Source organism: Hypanus sabinus, chromosome 4 (assembly GCF_030144855.1).
Source record: "Hypanus sabinus isolate sHypSab1 chromosome 4, sHypSab1.hap1, whole genome shotgun sequence".
Classification (NCBI taxonomy): domain Eukaryota; kingdom Metazoa; phylum Chordata; class Chondrichthyes; order Myliobatiformes; family Dasyatidae; genus Hypanus; species Hypanus sabinus.
Genome location: NC_082709.1, coordinates 165,222,215 through 165,245,312, shown reverse-complemented (window position 1 = coordinate 165,245,312; position 23,098 = coordinate 165,222,215). Strand labels below are relative to the sequence as shown.

General features: G+C 38.7%; 1 protein-coding gene across 7 annotated transcripts in view; it reads left to right on the top strand.

Moving 5' to 3' along the window:
• Positions 1 to 3,807: 3,807 nt before the first annotated feature.
• Positions 3,808 to 23,098, top strand: part of synj1 (synaptojanin 1) — a 112,425-nt gene continuing 93,134 nt past the window's right edge. For 6 of the 7 annotated variants that reach the window (XM_059968694.1, XM_059968693.1, XM_059968692.1 and 3 more), the window contains exons 1-5: positions 4,029 to 4,179; positions 4,500 to 4,642; positions 19,570 to 19,656; positions 19,935 to 20,202; positions 21,589 to 21,814. In XM_059968694.1, coding sequence (XP_059824677.1) covers positions 4,513 to 4,642; positions 19,570 to 19,656; positions 19,935 to 20,202; positions 21,589 to 21,814 — 711 coding nt within the window. In that variant the 5' untranslated portion in view covers positions 4,029 to 4,179; positions 4,500 to 4,512. Of the gene's footprint in view, positions 3,922 to 4,028; positions 4,180 to 4,499; positions 4,643 to 19,569; positions 19,657 to 19,934; positions 20,203 to 21,588; positions 21,815 to 23,098 lie in introns of those variants that run through there. The other variant, XM_059968689.1, reaches the window with a different exon arrangement.

Sequence of the window (23,098 nt, the reverse complement as noted above, 5' to 3'; positions counted from 1 at the left end):
TGGATTGATTTTAGGGTAGATTAAAAGGCCAGCACAACATTGTGGGCTGAAGGGACAATACTGTGCTGTATTGTTCTGTGTTCTATATGGCAGTTTTACCATTTACGATGTTACTGGGATGAGAGAGAGGCAATTTTCTTTATGAGGATTGTTTGGTTTTGCAACAACAGCATTGATCAAAGAAACAGACCAGGCATTGATGAATTCAAGTCAATGGGACATTCAGCCTGTTAGTGAACTGTGAAACTCCAAGCACCATGTGGGATCAATGTGAGAATTCTTATTCTTGACCACTATTCTGCAGAGCCAATGAAAATTGCAAGCTTTTGATTTATACAGTAAATCCCACAACTAATCCCAGCCTCACCAACATAAGAATTTCAAAAGCTGATTACAGCTAAGACTTGCTTTTCAGGTGCAGGGCAATGTTAGTATTTTTGCTGTCTGCTATTTGCTACCATTTTAGCTGACAATTTAGCACAGCAGTTTAGGCAATGACATTTAAAGCTGAGGCTCTATAAGGCATTTGTCAGGCTGCACTTGGAATATCGTGTTGATTTGGGCACCATATCTAAGAAAGGAAGTGCTGGCATTGGAGAAGCTCTAGAGGAGGTTCACGAGAATCATCCCAGAATGACAGGATGAGGAGTGTTTGATGGTCCTGGGCCTGTACTCGATGGAGTTTATTAGAACAGAGAGGGCAATCTCTTTGACACCTATCAAATATTGAAAATCCTAAATAGAGTGGCTGTGGTAAAGATGTTTCCTCTAGTAGAGGAGTCGAGAACCAGAGGGTACAGCCTCAGAATGGACCAGAGGACGAATTTCTTTAGCCAGAGGGAGGTGAATCTATGGTATTCATTTCCACAGATGGCTGCGAAGGCAAAGTCATTGGGCACATCTAAAGTGGAAGTTGATAGGTTCCTGATTTAGTAAGGGTGTTGAACATTACAGAAAGAAGGCAGAATGGGGTTGAGGGGAATAATAAATCAGCCATGATAGAATGGATGGAGTAGACTCAATGGGCCAAATGGTCTGATTAACCTAACTATAGCTTTTATAGTTCTTCTAGAGAGATACTTGTGCTGATGCTTTACTGATGGCAGCATAGCGGCACAGCTGTAAAGCTGTTGTATCACAGTTTCAATGACCCCAGCTTCAATTCTGCTTCCTAACACTACCTGAGTGGTGTTTTCATGTTCTTCCTGCAACTGTGTGGGCTTCTCCAGATGTTCTGGCATCCTTCACATGCCACAGAAGCCTGTGTTGATAGATTAAAAGGCTAATGTAAAGCTGATCCAAGTGTAGGTTGGTGGTCAGATTGCTGAGCATATTGAGAGAATAGGTTGCAGAGAATTCTAGTGGAGGACTGGGAATGCTCTGTGAGCAAGCATACACTTAGAGGTTTGAAACGCCTGCTCCTAGTCATAAGGACACTCTCAGAGCAAATTTGCTGAATATACTAAAATTAGTAAGCAGAAAGAAAAATATATTGTTATCACTCCATCCTTATGGTCAAATAAGGCTGATAAATCGGCAGGTGATCGACAAACCAAATGTTACTGTTTATTGTGAGAGGAATACAAAATTAAGGTCATATTTCACTTACAAAGATAATAGAGACCACAGTTGGACTGGTCCACAAGACTGGTTTCTCCATTAATGGAATGATGCAAGTACATTGGAAACAATATGGAGAATGTTTACTGTAGGAATATATGGAATGGGCTTTTTGTTTTTCTGAGAAAAGTTCAGACAAGCCAAACTGATGAAATACATTCACCAGAGCTTACAAAATTGAAATGTATGGAATTCTGTGACAGTCAACAATTCATCACACCTCTCAGATGTCAGTTTCTCCACTAGATTGTTTGCTGTCTGGTTGCCTTGACAAGCTGAAATTTACTTAGAAATTGTTATATTCACAAAGGCATGGAGAATTTCATCACTGCCTGTGGCCCTGTGTTATCTACAATCTATTGTTATCCATTTAGCCATTGCCTGTAACACTTGAGGATAAAACAATTATTTTGATACACTAACAGAATGCAGTTTGCAAGATTACAAAACAACATACACAAAATGCTAGAGGAATTTAGCAGACCACACAGCATCTATGAAAGACAGTAAACAGTTGATATTCAGATGGATCTGAAGAATGGTCAAGGCCTTAAATATCTATGGAAGGGTACAGTTGATGCTGCCTGACCTGTTGAGTTCTTCTGGTGTTTAGTGTGCATTGCCTTCGATTTCATTCTCTGTCAAAATCACTTTGAGATGAGTATTTTGCTCATAATATCCAGATGCTTTGATGAGGGATCTTCAAACTGAAATGCCAATTCTCTCTCTTTCAACAAATGCTGCCTGACCTGCTGAGTATTTTCACCATAATTTAGTTCTGATTAATTCCATCAAGTCCAGCTGCAAAATGATTCGGGCATGGGGCTATCAAAGCTGCCCCATAAAACCAACAGTGCTACGGAAATGCCAACATTAGTCCAAAGACCTCATCTCTGGGAGAGAAAGGATCTTCAAAGATGCTTACACTTAGTGACAACTTGAAAGACTGGCCCTGTACAGAGGTCTCTGGTGAGCTACTGTCAGCAGCCCCAGAAGGAGTGAAGTTTGTTCTCATTACAGATTTGAGCAATGACAGCAAATTCCAAAATTGTTTAGAAGTGGTGCCAAAATTAGTGGTATAAAATAGGAAAGTGTTATCAAAGGAACTTTAATGTTGTACATGTATTAATTGTCAGTGATTAACATACCAGCACCATTCAATCCAAAACAGCACTAAATTGCAATTCATTTGAGGTGGTCAAATGTGTAATTGGCAAATTGTTATTATTGTCACATATACCTAGGTACAGTGAAAAACTTCAGCAACACACACAAAATATTGGAGGAACACAGAAAGTCAGGAGCTTCTAAGGTGGGAGATAAATATTTAACATTTTGGGCTGATCCCTTCATCAGGACTGGAATGGATACGGGCAGAAGCCAGAATAACAAAATTGGGGGAAGGGAAGGAGTACAAGCAGGCAAGTGAGAGGTGAGGGAGAAGGCAGGTGGATGAAGTAAGAGATGGGTGCTAAAGAAGGTAGACAGGACAGTGGACCACGGATGAAAGGGAAGGAGGTGCAGAACTAGAGAGAGGTGATGGGCAAGGGAGAAGCGGTGAGAGGGACACCAGAATGGGGAATGGAAAAGGAGGGGGGGGGGAAATTAATGACAATGAGATTCACGCCATCGGGTTGGAGGCTACCAAGAAGACGGAATATGAGATGTTGCTCCTCCAACCCATCGTGGCGGCAGAGGCGGCCACGGGCAGACAATTCAGAATGGAAATGAGTGGCCACCGGGAGACGCATGCCATCCGTACTGATCTTTTCACAACCTCTTTTGCTGTTGTTGAGTACCTTTCCACAAACCAGCTGGTATTATTTCAATGACAGCAACATATTGAGTGTTAGCGCAAAAGTTCCCACAGGGTCGTGAGATTACCTCCAGCAGCAAGTTATTGTGCTGTTTTCAATTTCCTCACTTTAAATGTGGAAATAAAATTTTCACGCGGAGAATTTTTTTTAAAAAAAGCTTCCAATTTTTCATCACTGGAAAAAAACAATGTGCCCTGGAACAAATGGCCCTGGAGCTGTGAAAGTGAAGCAGACGTCACAAGTTCGAAGTAGAGATGATTCCCAAACATCCCACAATTAACGCCGCCATTAGTCCCAGTCCCGGAAAAGGCGGGGACGCTTAGGGAGACGGGGTTGATTGACAATCGGTTTCCAGGAAGTGACGGCGGAGGAGCGGAGGTCGCTGCGGCGTTTGAGTCGGTAGGAGGAAGTACCGCCGCCGCCGTCTCAGTGGGCAGTGGGTGTGGGCGCAGTGTCCATAGGTTCGGTGTCACGTTTGTTATTGGTGAGTCGGGCATTCAGATCCTGAGGGGCGGTCGAGGGAGGGGATGCAGCCCTGCCGAGACCAGATCTCCTCCCACATTGTTACTGCCGGAAATTATTTGCTCTGCTTATCGTGTTTGCTCGGTTGCTGTCCGGTGGGGGTTCCCTCTGTCGACTTGACAGGCCTCGACAGTAGCAAACCGAATTAACCCCGTCCTCGGAAGGTTTCGGTCTTCGGAAGGCATTTGTTTCCTTTGATTTAGCTGACTACTTACTGACAGTCAGTTTCCAAAATTCTTCCTATTGACTGCATGTTGACAGCTGTGATTTGCCCTTGAGAGACAACCGATTTCGGAAATGATCGATCACGTTTAAGAAATCTGTTAATATTTAATGTGTACAACGTTTCAATGGAGGGAGATTAGGAGACGTGACTTGTTTAAATAATGCATTTTTTGTAAGGCATATGAAATGTGCAAAATGACGGTGAAGAGCTTAGACTTGGCCTTTAAAAATTGTAACGTGGTTGTGACGATGTCTGCTCATGTCGTTTCTGAAGACCGCTGTCCGATCTGCGATATCTCTTATCTCTATCGACAGGTTACTGGAGAAGATGGCATTTAGCAAAGGATATCGTATCTATCACAAACTGGATCCACCACAGAGTCCTTATAGTGTAATTGTAGAGACCCGAAACCGAGAAGATTGTTTGATGTTTGAATCTGGAGCTGTGGCTATTCTTTGTAAGTAATAAGTGAAACCACTTTCGATTTTGGGTGTTACTGTCAGTGAATAATTTCGTAGCTAGGAACGGTGATATTTTGATTGTTAGTGATGTTTCTTTGACAACTGAAGAGTTGTGAATTAAAAATTGAGTATTGTAATGCTTCAAAGGGTTCTCTTTCTCCCTAGAAGCTAATACTTATATATATATATTTACGATCAATAGTTGGATTAATATTTTTTGTTTTTCATTTGATTATGAAGTTACTGTCTTTTTGGATTGTGATTTTATTGGAATTTTGGCGCTGTCAAATCATTTGTACTTCAGGCTTTATGCAAATTGCTCCATGCAAAAGGGAGGAATAACCTTGTGTATTTTACCCTTAACCACTTTCTCGTTGCACTGACTAGTTATTTCACCTGAGGATCTCGTGGAAAAGTACACTTGTCTCATGAATGTAATGGCATAAGAAATAAAAGCAGGAGGGGGGCCATTTTAGCCTGCCCTGTTGATCATGGTCTCGTCCCATTTTCCAGCTCTTTTCCCATATCTCTTGCTTTCTTTAATGTTCAAGAATCTGTCAGCCTGTGTTTTGAATGAACACTATGGCAATGATTAAGTTTGCAAACTGATCTTAGAATGGAATTCCAAATGCTGAGTGAATGCATTTCTTCTCATTTCCATTCAAAGGAGCCTAGTCTTATCTGATATTGCCCATTGTCCTAGATTATTTAGGAAATGTAAGCTTTGTGGGCTTAATTTCCACCAATTATCTGTGCTTGCAAAAAAGTGTCAAGATTGTTTTATGTCTGAATTCGGAGCTTGATGCATGGCAAGTTATAGACCTTACAGTTAGAAACATTATAATGCTGCTGTCAGCTTCAATGAACTAAATCTACAGGTGTTTTAAAATAATGGAAAGATAATGTTATTAATGTGAAGATATACAGGAGAGTGCATGGAATACAAAGTAGATGCACTTTGGCAACTATGTCCGAAGGCAGAGTGTATTTTATAATTTGTATCACGCCATGCTGGCTTTCCCTAATTAGGCCATGATTTTTCAAATACTCATAAATCCTATCCCTAAGCATTCTCTCCTTTAATTCCATACCATTGATATGAGACTCAAAAATTTATAATTTCCAAGATTATCTCGGGTTTTCTTCTTGAATAATGGAACACTAGTTACTTGCCAGTCCTCGGGAACCTTGCCTGTTGAGAGGACTCAAAGATATTGGTCAAAGCACCAACAATCTCTTCTCTTGTCTCTATCAATAAACTGGGGGATATCCCATCAGGCCCTGGGGACAATCCAACTTAATGCTCTTTAAGAGACCTAACACTACCTCCTCCTTTACCTTGAAGTGCCCTAGCATATCAATACTCTCAACACTAATCTTCTTATCCTCCATGTGTTTCTTTTTGGTAAGTATTGATGTAAAGTATTCATTAAGAACCTCACCCAGAACCTCTGCATCCAAACAAATGTTCCTGCCTTTATCCTTGAGTGGTCCTATCCTCTCCTTTGTTATCTTTTTCAGAATTTATTTTCGAAAGTTTCTGTTTGAATATAAACATTGTTTGTTATTATGTGCTGCTTGTGTGAGTGTAGTTTGATGGGTTTGTATAAAAAAAACACAAAACCAAAGCTTCATTTGTATTAATGTTTTTCACGTTCTTTTCAGTGTTGTAAAACACTTCAGTCAGCAAAGTACATTCGATGGATGATCTTGCTGTTCTTCATTTCACTTTATCTTGAAATCCAAAGGGAAGTTGGGAATTTACTAGTTGGGGGAAGAGAGACAAAATCTATACACAGAACTGATTTTACTTGTCTCATTTCCTTGGTAAGCCTCTTGAGCACTGCAGCTGCAGAAACCCAATGACTCATCTCAATTTCAACCTGGTTGTGAGAGGAGAATTAACATAAGTATTAAAACAGGGTTGGCTGGAGAGTCCAAGAGATTTAATTGTGCTATCTGGAGATTTTCACCTTGTCTACTGAATCTGATGTCTGCATGTCATGTGATATTTGCTGAGCTGATTCAGCTAGACCTTCAGAAAGTGTACATCTAATGAAAAAAGCATCTTTAGTTTGCTCGGTTGAGAATGCAGTAGTGCTGTTGCAGAAACAAGGTTAGTTTTTTCAAAACATCGTGTTGTTAACAGTTTTCCTTAAAAATATCCTTTACTTCAGTTGTATGATGTGCAGTTGTTAAAAAGCTGCAACGAATTCTGAAATTAGTAATTTTGGTTGGAAGAATGTGATGAGCCAGCGTAAGTGATAAAATAAAAAGGTGTACAGTAACAAAGATCTGAGGTGCATATATGTGTCTATGAAGGCAGATGGGGGAGTTGAGAAGGCTGCTTTTAAAAGGTTTATGGAAATAAGAGATTGCAGATGCTGCAATCTGGAGCAATAATCAGATTGCCAGATGAAATTCCAGTAAAATAATGACGCACTCAGTGGTGGTGGCTTCTACGGGGCCCACCAAAGGTGTTGTCTTTCTTTTACGATTGCAAGATTCTACTCGACATTAAGAATTTAAAGTACGGCAAGTCCACCCCATCAGCAAGTTACTTTTTGGCAGAGAAATTGAAAGAGATGGGCTTGGTGTGGATCATGCTACTGCTTGCATCAGAGAGGCTTTGGAGGAGTCGGTGCACAAAGATGGTTTGCAGTCTAAAAGTGAGTGATTATCTTAGTCACTTTTCTTGTGATCGCAAGACCCTGTTGCACATTGTTGATGTGGAATGCTGCAAGTTCAATTCACTGATTTATTGGAGAATGGCAAGGACAGATAGCAGGGGAGCGGTGTGGCTTTAGTTGTAGTGAGGACAAGGCCTCAACCCACAGTGTTCTCTGTTTACAGCCATTCCTGGGAGAGGCGTTAGAGTTGTTGTGCTTCTCTAGGGTTCTGGGGGGCATTGTAGCAGGGCATTCCAGCTGGAGTTGGTGCTGCTCTCCAGTGTTTGCTCAGCAGAAGACGAACTGTATTGTGTTTGACTGCAGACTGCTGCGACATTCATGGACTGAAGGTCTTAGGCTATATTTTATGTGTGACCGTATTTTACTGATATCTTGTATGTGCTTGATAGCTTGCGTGTGCTTTATGTGATTTGTGTTGTGTATGACTGTTGATACTGTGTTTTGCATCTCGGCCTTGGAGTAAGTGTTTCATTAGGTTGTATTCATGGGTATTCGTGAATGGCTGAATGATGATTAAACTTGAACTTGTTAGTGGGTCAGGCAGCTGCTGTGGAGGGAAGTGCTCATTTGAGGTTTCAGGTCAAGTTTTAGCTAGTGGTTTCCTTGGTTTATCAATAAGCATAGAGTACAAAGGCAAAGGTTATTCTCAACTTATTTAAAATGTTGATTGTTCCCAGATTTGGTCATTATGCTTTACAAAAGTATAAAAATAGTTACAAGGATGTAATTGAATGAAAACCTGTATTTCCATAGTGAGGTTAGAGAATTAGATTGCCATCCTCTGAGTAAAGATTGTTGTGAAATTTTCTGGAACAATTCAACATGCTAAAGTGAGTAAGGAAAATTTATTTTCATTGGCAACACAGTCAGTAATCAGTGAGTCAGATACAAGGTAATTAGCAAGAGAACCAGAGGCAGCATGCATTTTCTGAATGTGGTGATTTATCTGGAATGCTCTTCCTGCATAGGTGTCAGAAGCAGTTTTAATAATAATTTTCAAAATGAGATCATATTAATAGTGAAGAGAAATATTTGATAGATGGGATTTATGGGGAATTGGCATAGAGCCAAATGGCTTTCTGCAATTCTTGAAATGTTTCTTAATCACTACCTATTGTTGGTACAGATGGATATTGTAGGAAATAAGAACTGAATTCCAAAAGGAACTATCCCTTTTCCTTGTTTGTTACAGATGCTCATGGTGTAAGAATTGTCATTGTTTCTATCATAGGAGATGGGTTATGATTATGGGACACCACCCAATAAATTCTACAGAAGGAGGTCATTTGGCTCATCAAATTTACTTTCGTTCTTTAAATAAGTTGATAAATTTGTCCCATTCCTGACTAGTGACAATCACTTCACTCATTTCTGTAGAATTAAGATTTGTAATAAGTATAATTTTATGGCAGAGAGGAAGGAGCTGTTCCCGAATCACTGAGTGTGTGCCTTCAGGCTTCTGTACCTCTTTCCTGACGGTAACAACGAGAAGAGGGCATGTCTTGGTTGACATGGGGAGAGTCCTTAATAATAGGTGCCGTCTTTCTGAGGAACGGCTCCTTGAAGATGTCTTGGGTACTATGGAGGCAAGTACCGATGATGGAGTTGACTAATTTTACAACTTTCTGTAGCTTCTTTCCTGTGTGGTAGCCCTCTCGTACCAGACAGTGATACAGCGTACCAGAATACTCTCCACGGTACACTTGTAGAAGTTTTCAAGTGTTTTAGGTGACAAACCAAATCTCCTCAAGCTCTTGCTGAAACATAGCCACTGTCTTACCTTTATCATAGCTGCGTCGATATGTTGGGACTAGGTTCGATCCTCAGAGATCTTAACACACAGGAATTTGAAATTGCTCACTCTCTCCACTTCTGATCCCTCTGAGGATTGATTCTTGATCCCTTGTCCTTGTTTTTCTGAAGTCCATAATCGCCTCTTTGGTCTTACTGACGTTGAGTGCAAAGTTGTTGCTGCAACTCCGCTCAACTAGCTGGTATATCTCGCTCCTATATGTCCTCCAGGATCTTTTTTTGAACACCTTATGAAGTTACTAAGCTGTTCTTCATTATTTTTCTGAAACCATGGGATTTAAGAGGTTTATCAACTCTATTTCTGGGACTAATCTGTGACAATGGAAAGATGCATCTGTGAAAATAACTGTCTTGGTTAGGACGTAGCTTTTGTCTTACCAAGGAATGAATGTACTTGATGCTAACTCCACATGAATTTGTGCGCTGCCTTTCATGAGGAATAAATATGTCACTATGAAAGGGTTGGTGTCAGGATTTGCATCTAATATTTAAATGTACTCTACAGCAATGTAAAGTGAATTTTAAAGTGTGTTTATGTATTAATGTCAGTAATATTCAATAGTCAAGGAATATCAACCTGTCTGATACTATTTTAAACTGTACTTGTTTTTTTTTCTACTAAAGTGTATTTTTCCCCCAATTTGTTTGTGTTCTATCATTATCCTCCTCCACGATCTACACTTGGTGGCCACTTTGTTAGGTACATATGTATATCTGCTTATTAATGCAAATATCTAATCAACCTATCACATGGCAGCAACTCAGTGCATAAAAGTATGCAAACATGATCAGGAGGTTCCATTGTTGTTCATACTAAACATTAGAATGGGGAAGAAATGTGATCTAAGTGACTTGACTGTAGAATGATTGTTGATGCCATATGGGGTAGTCTGAATATGTGCAAAACTGCTAATCTCTAGGAGTTTCATGCACAACCATTTGTAGAGTTTACGGAGATTGGTGCGAGAAACAAAAGAAACATCTGGTGAGTGGCAGTTCTGTGGACAAAGATATCTTGTTATTGAGAGAGGTCAGAGGAGAATGGAAAGACTGGAAGGGACGGTAACTCAAATAACCATGCGTTACAAAGGTGGTGTGCAGAAGAGCATTTCTGAATGCACAACACCCCAACCCTTGAAGTGGATGGGCTACTGGAGCAGAAGACCACAAACATACACTAAGTGGCCTCTTTTCTAAGTATAGAAGGTATCTCATAAAGTGACCACTGACTGTATTTCTAATTTATTGTCTGAAATTAAAAAAAATTAGCTCTTGCACACTGTCATTCATAAATATCAGGAAAAGATGAAATGCACCCTTCCTCTGGTCTGTAAAGAAACTGTTTGCCATGGTTCTGTTTTCGGGCCGTTTTTTCCCATAATACCATTATCTCTTTTAGTCTGGAAGCTTGCTGGTGATTATGTAGTCATAATGTCCTTTGTGTCCTTTGGATGTTCATATATACCATATTAACAGCAACACTGTTAATAATTCTTTGTTATTTCCATAAAAGATTCAGTTGATTAGTTAGATATAATTCTCCATAGGCAATCAATACTGATTTCATTAATTAATTCATCCTCATTCATATAACCATTACTTTTTATCTCACGTTTTTGTTTCTAAAAGATTTCACTCCACCTGGGTTAAACCCTAAGACTGTCCTCAAGTTGATAGGTTTCCACTTACCTGTTTTTAACAAAAGCTTAACATTTCTGTAGAAATAATTGAAGTAATTAAATGTTTTATTTGCACTTTACCTTTAATGTAAAATATATTTTTATCCCTTTTCTCTTTTTAATTATTTTCTGCTATTAGGCTAGCATTGAGGTTGAGTCAAATTAAGGATTAATTTGGAAAGGTAACAGATTTTGAAGTGATTGATGATAACAGCCAGTCAACATCATTAATAAATAGAACGATCATTGGGTTATAGGTTAAACAGACTTCCCCTTCTGAATGATTCCACAAAATCCACTCTTTTCCAGCTGCATCTTTTTTTTTGGTGGTGAGAAATGTACTTGTAATATGTTTGGTCTTTCTTCTGGCTTGTTATTTTGGTCTGCACTACTTGTTTCTAAGTAAATATCACATCCTCTTAAGTATTATCCACATTGCATTACTAAAGAAATGTCACATTGTCAGATGTGCCACCCATCATTTGAGACATCCAACTGTTCAGATGAAATCAACAATCCTATGAGGTATTTCAGAAAGGTCAGAAAACTCTTTTTGGATTTGGGTCAAATCCTCCTTCTGCCACTTTCGCCAAAAATGGCAAATGGTAATTCATTTCAGTTGCTGCTTCTGTTCTTGCTGTGTGCAATATGCTGTTGCTGTTCTTGACGTTACAATTACTGCTCTTCAAAAATAATTGGTTATGAAAGACAAATAAAAATAAATCCTGTTTTAAGTATTATATAGTTGTAATATCTTTGTATTTTAAGTATAATTATTGTGTACAGTCATGGACAGCTTGTAGCAGCTGGACTATGAAAGGATTTTTGATAAATACATCAAAATGTTAACTTGCTCTATGATCTTAGTTCTATATGTGAAGCTTAATCCTAAGGGTAGGGATAGAGTTCAAAGTCAGAGCTAAGTGGCAAAAATGATTGAGATTGAGATGGATAATCTTGAGGGCACTTAAACAATTATATTTGTTTATTGCTATTTCCATTCTTGTGCGTGTAAAACCACTAATGTGGAATTGTACTGATCTGGAAATCATTGAAGAAGGAAACGATTGTATCACTGAACTTATTTTTAAATTCTGATAAAGTTTGCCATAAAATTAGTGTCAATTTTTAAGAGGCAAAAAAAAGAGAAATGGTAAATTCCTGAAAGATATAAGCATACAGCAAAAAGGAAACCTTTCAACTTGCTGCATCTAGGTTGGCTCCTGGATAAAGTGATAATACCCAGTCCCACACCATTCTTTTTTGTCTATAACAAATAAATACTTCATCCACGATATTGATTTGTCTTACTCCTAGCCCCGAACCCCAGATTCCCAGGTGAAATGTTCAAGATACTGACAATTCTGTATGGAGGAATAAAATAAGTTCTTCTCTCCTTTACTTCTGCCCTCTCATGGCTTAGCGACTTGCTAAGTGAATGATATATTCTGTCAAATCTTCTCATCATTTAATTGAACAGATGTGGAGTCAGAATTATAAATGGCTACTCAACTATCAGTATGCAATTTTTGTCTGAGCAAAATAAAGTCTTAAGAGTTACACAGCATGGAGGTAGCTCCTTCAGCCCAATGTCCTGCTGACCAAGATGTTTTCCTGAGCTGGTCTTATCTGCCTCAATTTGGTCTTGTCCCTCTAAACTCCAGGTTCCCAACCTGGGGTCCATGAACCACTTGCTTGTTGGTGTTGGTCTATGGCATTAAAAAAATACTGCACTAAACCTTTCCTTATCAATGTACTTGTCCAAATGTCCTTTAAACATTGTAATTTTACCTTCGTCTACCACTTCCTTTGACAGCTTTTTCCCATATACCCACCATCCTCTGTGTGAATATTTCTTCTCTAACTTCCCACAGTGTTCTTGGACATACATAATCAGGCCCTGGAGATTTACCTAATTTCATATGTTTTAAGACATTCAGTACTTCCTTTGTTGTAATGCAGACTATCCTAAGACCTCCTAATTGACCATCCTAATTGAGAAGTTGCAGAACCTGGGCCTCTGTCCCTCCCTATGTAATTGGATCCTTGACTTCCTAACTGGAAGACCATAGTGTGTGTGGTTTGGTGATAACATACCCTCTTCGCTGACAATCAACACTAGTGCACCTCAGGGATATGTGCTTAGCCCACTGCTCTACTCTCTGTATACACGTGACTGTGTGGCTAGGCATAGCTCAAACACCATCTACAAATTTGCTGACAATATAACCATTGTTGGTAGAATCTCAAGTGGTGACGAGAAGCCTTACAGGAGTGAGATATGTCAACTAGTGGAATGGTGCAGCAGCAACAACCTGGCACTCAATGTCAGTAAGACGAAGGAGCTGATTGTGGACTTCAGGAAGGGTAAGAAGAGGGAACACATACCAATCTTCATAAAGCGATCAGAAGTGGAGAGAGTGAGCAGCTTCAAGTTCCTGGGTGTAAAGATCTCTGAAGATCTAACCTGGTCTCAGCATAAAGAAGGCAAGACAGCTGCTATACTTTATTAGGAGTTTTAAGTGATTTGGCATGTCAACAAATACACTCAAAAACTTTTATAGTTGCACCGTGGAGAGCATTCTGACAGGCTGCATCACTGTTTGGTGTGGAGGGGCTACTGCACAGGACTGAAAGAAGCTGCAGAAGTTTGTAAATATAGTCAGCTCCAGCTTGGGTACTGGCTTACAAAGTATCCAAGACGTCTTTAGAAAGGGGTTTCTCAGAAAGTCAGCGTCCACTATTAAGGGCCTCCAGCATCCAGGGCATGCCCTTTTCTCACTGTTACCATCAGGTGGGAGATACAGAAGCCTGAAGGTACACACTCAGCAATTCATGAACAGCTTTCTCCCCTCTGCCATCTGATTCCTAAATGATCTTTGAAACTTTGGACACTACCTCACTTTTTTTAATATACAGTATTTCTTCCTTGATGAAGATGTTGGAGTCAATTGTTAAGGATGAGGTTATCGTCTGGACTTGGGAGTCCTTGTGCAGAACACCCTAAAGGTTACCTTGCAGGTTCAGTCAATGGTGAGGAAAGCAAATGCAATGTTAACATTTATTTCAAGAAGTCTAGAATATGAGTAGGGATGCGATGCCGACACTTTATAAGGCACAGGTGAGGCATCATCTTGAGTATTGTGAACGGTTTTGGGCTCCTCATCTTTCTAAGAAATGATGTGCTGGCATCGGAGAGGGTTCAGAGGAGGTTCACAAGGATGATTCTGGGAATGAAAGGGTAATCACATGAGGAATGTTCGACGGCTTTGGGACTATTCACTAGAGTTTAGAAGGATGAAGGGGGATCTTATTGAAACCTTTTGAATGTTGAAAGGCTTAGACAGAGTAGATGTGGAAAGGATGTTTCCCATGGTGGGAGATTCTAGGACAAGAGGACACAGCCTCAGGATAGTGTGGCAACCATTTAAAACAGAAATATGGAGAAATTGCTTTATCCAGAGGGTAGTGAATTTGTTACCACAGGCACTGTGGAGGCCAGGTCATTTAGCATATTTAAGGTGGAGTTTGATAGGTCCTTGATAGACAATGGCATCAAAGGTTATGGGGAGAAGGCTGGGGAGTGAGGTTGAGGAAGGAAAAAAGGATTAGCATGATTGAATGGTGGAGCAGACTTGATGGGCCAAATGGTTTAATTTTGCTCTTGTATCTTATGGTGTTACGGTCTAAAGTAATTTGTCTTCTTTTGGCTTCCTTCTTGCAAAATTTTGCACTTCTGCTTTTACTACTTCATGTTCAGTTTTTGTATAGTCATCAGTGAGTTGCTAATTTGAAATTATTGCTTGTATTGAAATCTATTGATGCTGCTCCTATGGTGTAACTTATCCATGCTATTGATGAACTATAGTGTTCTAAAGTACTTAAAAGTATAGCTGTGACATTTCTTGGTATACTACAATAACTCCATACTGTAGCTCTCTAGAATCTTCTGGGTTTCCACCTTCAGAGATTCACCTGTACTTCCCCCATCCCATGGCATCAATTTGTTTGCTGTTGTACTTTGATAACACGTATTTTTGTTTTTACAGTACTTATTTGATTTTGATGGGTTGTGTGATAGAGAGCACTTGGTAAATGTACTCCTAACTCATACTCATTTTTACCCTTTACACACACACACACACCCCCCCCCCCCCACACACACACACACACACACACGTACACGTCATTCTGCTATAATTGTGCTGAGTGTATGCACTTCAATGTCTTCCTCGGTATATTCTCGTAATGGGTCCTAAGCCAACTTGATGCACTCGGGTTGGCCTCCTGGTGCCTTTCCTGCCATTTATGATGGAATTTTCTATTCCTTTAGTAATGGGGATGTGTAAGTGTGTGTATGTTGTTTGTATATTGTATTTAAGGTAGATACTTTGTTTATTTTGTAATAGGATTATAACTATATTGTGTGGTGCATCATATTCTAATTCTTGTGCAGCTTAAAGTTAACTTTGTTGGTAATTAAAGATGGTACAGTATGTGCTAGTGCCAAATAAAAAGGAGCTCATTGCCCTCGGTGAGAGAGATCGGGGCTGCCAGGAGTTCATATCGACAAAGTATGGAGCTACTGTTGTGTTTTTTTGGTAGACATGTTTTTGTAAATATTGGCAGTTTTCTTTTCACTGTTTTCACTAATTTTTGTAAGTTTTTGATTTTAATGTACCTAATCAACATCCTTGCACCAGCCAATTTTCCTTTGGGTACACAGGACTGAATGAAGCAACACAAAGTTGTAAAATTAGTCACCTTCATCTTGGGTACTAGCCTCCATAGTACCCAAAACGTCTTCAAAGAGCAACGTCCTCAGAAAGGCAACGTCCATTATTAAGGATCCCCATCACCCAGAACATGCCCTCTTCTTATTGTTAAAGTCAGGAAGGAAGTACAGTAGCCTGAAGGCACACACTCAGCGATTCAGAAACAGCTTCTTCCCCTTTGCCATACAATTCCTAAAATAGACAATGAACCCGAGAACACTACCACAAATATTTTAAATATATATATTACTTCTGTTTTTACACTATTTTTAATTATTCAATATAGGTATTATACTTAGTGCTATTTATTTATTCTTTCTATATTATCATGCATTGCATGGAACTGCTGCTGCTAAGTTAACAAATTTCACGACACATGCCGGTGATAGTAAACCTGATTCTGATTCTGTTTCTTTTGGCTTGGTTGAACAAAATTGACCATTCAGGGTGGAGAGAAGAAGGAATTTCTTCACCCAGAAAGCAGTGAATTTTAGGAATTCTCTGGCCAAAAAAGCTCTGGAGGCTCATTCAGTCAGTTTGACCAAGACTAGGGAATCAAGGGATATGGGGTTAATGCAGGAAAGTGATATTGAGGTAAAACATCAGGTGTAATGTTATTGAAGGGTGGTGAAGATATGGGGCCCAGCTGTGTACTCCTGTCTCTGTTTCTCACTGTTGTCAATATGATCTCTGAGATCGTACAAGCAATTAGATTTCCGATGAGTGAGCCTTTTTATATATGAAACTCCACTTCTCTGCTTACAGTCTTGGCTCCATTAGGAAAGTATTATAGAATCCTGCTTACTCTTTATTATAAGGAAGTAACTGATAACAGTAATGCATTTCATTTCTAGATTGTTTATGATGTACTTGTAAACACATCAAGTGAATTTTCTGTTGTCATACACTATATGAAGGCCTAATTGCGTGTTGCAGTTTTTTCCTCTGTAAATAGTGTGATGGAATGACACTTTAACTTTTTTCTGTCCAGGTTTATTTGCCGTAGTCATAGTCTAAACTCTTTCCTCCTTTGCCTCTATCCTTTATACAGGTTACGTGTGTGGAAGTCAGCTGCTCAGTGTCTGTCTTTCTTCACTGTGTACTATCTTGCAGTTAATTGCTGTCTCATGGCATACGCCTAATAATGAGAGAGGAATTAGTAATTCAATTTATTCCACTCAAATTTCATATTTATAGTATGAGAATATTTCTTTTCTTCACTCATTAAGATACTGGAAGTCAACTTGCTATTCGTATAAATGCTGTTTGCTTGTAACAGCATTGGCAATGCATCATTTCGCACTGTGTACCTCCTGCCATACAGGAAACTTCTTCCCAGACACAAGGTAATGCAGAAAAACTGAGTAAGTTGAGGCATTAGAGAGCTTTCTTGGAATTGGTGTTGGTTTATTGCTGTCACATGTACTGAGGTACAGTGAAAAGCCTGACTTTCGTACTGTTTATACAGATGGATTCATTATGCAGTGCATTGAGGATAGTATAAGGTAAAACAAAAACATAATGCGGAATAAAGTGTAACAGCTAGAGAGAGTGCGGTGCAGGTAGACGATAAAGTGCAAAATCATAATGATGTAGATCGAAGGCTCTTCTTGGCTGTGGTGTCTACACGGATAGACCAGGACAGGCTATTGGTGATTTTAACTCCTAGGAATTTTGGTAGTTTGAAACTCTGGTAGGATTTGTTTGGTAGGCTTGATTTAATGCGTTCTATCTATGAATATTGACTTCTGAACATCAGTCAACTTCTTGCACAAAATTTTCCAAACACTGAAAATTAAAGAAAAATAATGTGTGTGCTTGAAAATGGTCTGAATTTATTTAAATACTATTAAAATTTAGTGTAATTGTCATACAAGTAAATGGTAACAAGAAAATATGTAGTAAGGGGGACCTAGAATTGCTACAAATGATCAAATTTCATTTTGACTTTTGATTGAGGATTAAAGAAACATACAGGGAACACTTATTTTTCAGTTAGTATCCTATGTTTTTTTGATTCAGATAGAGCCTCACTTTGTCATTTCAAACATAAAATGCAATTTCCAATTTAGTTCTCCTAATAATGATATTTGTTTGGATTATGTGCTCAGGTCTTTTGTCTAAAAGATGTTGTTTAGCACTAATGCTAAATCTGATACTAAAAATCCAAAATATCTTTGATCAAAAAGATACTAAAATTATTTTGCCTTTCTTATCCTTTTGGGATGTCCTTTCAGTCCTTTGATTTGGGATGAATGAAAAAATTACGTATTGATGTAATTATTTCATTCATAAGAGCTTCTTTATTTATACTGATAATGTCCTACCTATCCTTAACTCTATGTCAAGCAACATGTTATCTGGCTGCCTGAAACAAGTGAGTCCGAATTTCTGTTAGGTATGTAATAAGAATAGAATTTTATAACCTGTTTGGTACTGAGACGATATCTCTAACCAGCTACATACTAAGATTATCCAGATCATCTGTTAGAGTATAGCCTTGTTTGACATGGAGCTAAGGTGAATTATATTTGGAGCATATATTTCCACATCCACAACATTAGTTGATTTTCACTAACTACACCCTTAATTTTTTTTCATCTTTCAAATTCGATTTCTCAGTTCATGTCTTCTCATCCATCCTGCAAAGCTCCAAAATGTTCTAAATTTAATTACTTGCGTCAGGGAGCACTCAGTTCTATTTTGTTTTACCCATTTTTAGTGTATCAGGTTAGGGTATCATATTTCAGAGGATCTGTCCTGGGTCCAACATGTAACTCCCATTACAAAGAAAGCACGGCAGCATCTCTACTTTCTTAGAAGTTTAAGCAGATTTGGCATGTCATCTAAAACTTTGACCGACTTCTATAGATGTGTGGTGGCAAGTTGAATCACAGCCTGGTGTAGAAACACTAATGCCCTTGAATGGGGAAAAATCTACAAAAAGTAGTCCATCCCAGTCCATCACAGGTGAAGCCCTCCCCATTACTGAGCACATGTCCAAGGAACACTGTCACAGGAAAGCAGCAATATCATTAAGGACCCCCACTATCAGGACATGCTGTGTACTTGCTGCTGCACCAGGAAGGAGGTACAGGAACCATACTGCCACTAGGTTCAGGAACAGTTATTACCCCACAACTATCATGCTCTCACCCCAACACTGAACTGGTTCCACAACTTTTGGATTCACTTTTAACGTACATTGTCTCATAACGTCTCATAACGATAACGTACCTCGTCTCAACCCCTTATCGCCTAAGCCCTTCTGAGCCAAAGCCTTCCTACTCTGTCTCTCTCTACTCCGACGCACGCTCTGTAACGCTGTCTTCTTTTTGAATTCTTCCCGCTGTTCTTACTGGTCGACCTGCATGCGGTTGTGCAGTTGTGCCCCCGTTCAAACCTTTGAAGGGGTTTCAGGGGTAGGTTTTTTTTACGCAGAGGGTGGTGAATGTGCGGAATGGGCTGTCGGCAGTAGTGGTGGAGGAGGAATCAATAGGGTATTTTAAGAACTCTTGTTCTCAATATTCATTGCTTATCTATTAATTTTCTTTTTGTCTTTGCACAGTTTGTTGTCTTTTGCATATTGGTTGTTTATTGGTTTCTGTTTGTGCGTTTTCATTGATTCTATTATGTTTCTTAGTATTTACTATGAATTCCCACAAGAAAATGAATATCAGGGCGTATATGGTGCATGTATGTACTTTGATAAAATTTTCTTAGAACTTTGAACTTTGCACATTTCTGATGTGGCTTTTCTGCCACACTCCCATTTCTTTCCTCTTGAACTTCTTGCCTTTCTAATCCTTGTAGTATCATTTGTTTTAATTAGTTTTCTCATTCATTTTGTCTCTAATATTTGCTTAGGAGCCAATATGGGCAAAGATTTTTTTTAATGACAATGATCTGCAAACTATGTTGGCAGTTTCTTGCTCTCTGACTTAGAATTTTGTTTTGCTTCCTACAGCATCAGCTGAGAAGGAGTCTATCAAAAGCATGTATACCAAGCTCCTTGATGCTTATGGCCTTTTGGGTGTTTTGAGGTTGAATCTAGGTAAGTAGCCTAAGTGGCTCAGTTGAATCTTAGTAAGTAACCTTGATTGTGAGTAGAATTTTAGTTACAGTTAGTTTCAATATTGCTGCAATGGCATTTACCCTTTAACAAATATTATCCAGTCTTAGGTAAGCTCTTCTGCTTTTATCTATCATCTGGAATGTTTGATGATTTAATTTGAAAAAATTCCAACTGGTGTGACTTGTGTTGTGTATGGGCAATAAGGTTTTCAGATGCAGCTATTTTCTTGTTTACAGTCATGAGTCTCTTTTTCATAGATGACAATATGTTGCATTACCTTGTGCTGGTAACTGGCTGTATGTCAGTGGGAAAGATACAGGACTCTGAAGTCTTCAGAGTCACTTCTACTGAGTTCATTTCTCTTCGAAACGAGCCTTTGGATGAGGAACGCATCTCTGAAGTACGAAAAGTGTTGAATTCGGGAAGCTTCTACTTTGCTTGGTCCCCCAGTGGTGTTAGTCTGGACTTGAGCTTGAATGCTCATCGTAGAATGCAAGAACATACAACAGATAATCGTTTCTTTTGGTGAGTTGGCAGTTGTGTTGTTCCATAAAACTAATGTAGCATAACATCATAATAAAGATTGGTGTACTTAGTAAATTTTAACCTCTTTAAATTACAGAACTGTTTAACAAAATTTTCAAGTTGAAAAACTATGTATGTAAAGGGACCTTGAGATTGGTATTGTGATAAATAATATCTTGCTGAATGACTCTATACCCAAGGAGGCCTTTTTAAAATAACTTTCAACACCTTGATTGGAGGTAACGGAACCCGGTGCTTCAAACATGCCAAGCACAGGCTCTACCACTGAACTGCATAGTAGTGAAACAAAACATGTCTGTTAGTGGCAGCTGGTAAAGGAATAGTAGAATAAATTAATGACTGCTTCCAAATTCTTGTTAACTGGGAACAAAGGTCAGGTACAAGTCTGGAAATTCTTTCCTTGCTTTGCCAAAACCATCATTTGTTTTATTGTTTGTGTACAATTTAGTAGGATTGAAATGTATTCCTCCTTGTCCTCCACCAAAAAAAATACTATCAATGCCTTCCATTTACTGCATTTCCAACCACAATTATTGGACCTGGTTTGTCTTTAGTGAAACAAGACTCCATCCTTCCTGAGTCTCTGCCTTCTAAGCCCATTAGTCCCAGGACTTGAAAATACTCTGGCTTTTGTGCTTGAAAAATTCATTTTCTCATCCACTTGCCAGCTTGCTAACTGATACAGTCAATTTATGAAGATAGTGGACTGCAAAAGAAAAAATATATTATAGCAGAGTAGAAGTTGTCTTATTCCAGCTCCCATCCATTTTCCTGCACCTTCCTTTATCACAAATCTAAAAGACAGAGGTTGACCTCAACTCTACTTTCTACCTTTGGTACAAATACTTGCTTGGAGAATATGCTGAGATGGGTTAAACAAAGCAGTGCATTGAAATGTTTAGAACCGTAATGTATTTATTTTTAATTGGGTGTCATGCCATTTATCCTAATCCAAACTGTGGTAACATTTAAGCTGCTGATTTAGCCTAGTTTCTTGCAAAGTCAGCTTTCCTGGACCCTTTGAAAGTAATCTGTAGAACTCTGTTTTGAAAGCCACTAATCTATAATACTTGGTCCATTGTCCTTTCAAATAACTGTAAAACTTAAAAAATATATTGTATTATATAAAAATGCAAGATATATTTGCATTTGCTAATTGATCCTTTGTGTTTACAACCTATGATTTTCACAGCATGATTTCCAGGCAAATTTATAATGATGTAAATTTTAATGTGTTGCACTGTACTCAACACATTACTTCTAAGATGCATTTTTAGAATTAAATGCTCTTCTAATATTTTGTTCTAGAATTATCACACTTAATCAAAAAATTACCTTCATAAATTCATCTTCTATATCCTTTAGGAACCAGGCATTGCATTTGCACTTGAAGCATTATGATGTGAATTGTGATGAATGGGTATTGAGACTTATGTGTGGAGGAGTGGAAATTAGGACCATCTATGCTGCTCACAAACAAGCGAAAGCTTGTTTAATTTCACGTCTCAGCTGTGAAAGAGCGGGAACAAGATTTAACGTGCGGGGAACTAATGATGACGGACAAGTAGCTAACTTTGTTGAAACAGAACAGGTACAATACTTATTGAGGTGTTCCTTTCTTTTGAAGGTTCTTGTTTGAGGTGTAGCATGTTATCTCATGGCAAACAAAATAACCTATTCACAGGAAAAATAAAGAATTTGTAGAACTATAAAGATACAAATGTATAAAAGTAATCTGATTTATAAACATGATAGTAAACTGTAGAACAGTTATGACTGAAGGTGATCAAATCTTGCTCCATGTTTTCAGAGCTGTACTGTTTTGGAATATATCACAACCATTTACCCAGATTAAATTTGTGGTGAGATCTCAAATTAATAATTTGTAGTTGTTGAGTTGGTCATTAGTATTTCCCTCCCCCCCCCCCCCATAACATTACAAATATGATAAACTGTTTTATTTATTGACATACAGCATAGAGTAGGCCATTCTGGCCCTTTGATCCTCAATACCCAGCAATTCCCCAATTTAACCCTAGCCTAATCACAGGACAATTTACGATGATCAATGAACCTACTGACCAGTACGCCTTTTGACTGTGGGAGGAAACCGGAGTACTGAAGGAAACCCACGTGGTCACTGGGAAACTCATGTTACACTTCCAAGATGTCCAAACTCTTTAAGCAAATCCTTGCCACTTATTACCTTAAACTAAACTGCAGGGAGTGGGGATTTCTCTTCTTCATGTAATGTTCCGCTCTGAATTACTTAGCTAAAAATATATTAGCATTTTACATGACAGAAAAAGGTTACTCAGTGCAACCTGCAACCTGCCTACGCTAGTGTTGATTCTCCATACAAGACTCCATCTGCCCTCTTCACTTAATCTACTACCAGATTGTTTTATGGAGTGAGAATGTCCTTCTATGAGGAGAGAGTAAATAAAAGGCGTTTACATTCAATATAATATACCTGTCCTATTATTCAGAAATCTGAATGGTTCAGTGTTTGGCTCTCTGAATTCCCTTTAAGATGCTGATTTCTTTGCTTCCATTAACTCAGTGGATTCACTGGAAAAATTGTTGTCCTGCAAAGTCATTTCTAAAAACCAAAGTGAATTAAGAGGTTGTTATGTGATTAAGATGAACATCCATCAATGTCCTGATCTTCTGAAACTTTACTGTATATTAAAATGTATAACATTCTTCAATGAACTTGGGGCTAGGACAGAATATCATAGGCAATGAAATGTCATGGAGAGAAGTAAAACTCCTTCATTTGAGTAGGCTGTGATTCTTTGGACTTTCCCATTTTGCTGAGCCTGTTGAATAGAATATAACTACACTGATAGATTTTGTGTGTTGAGAGAATCAA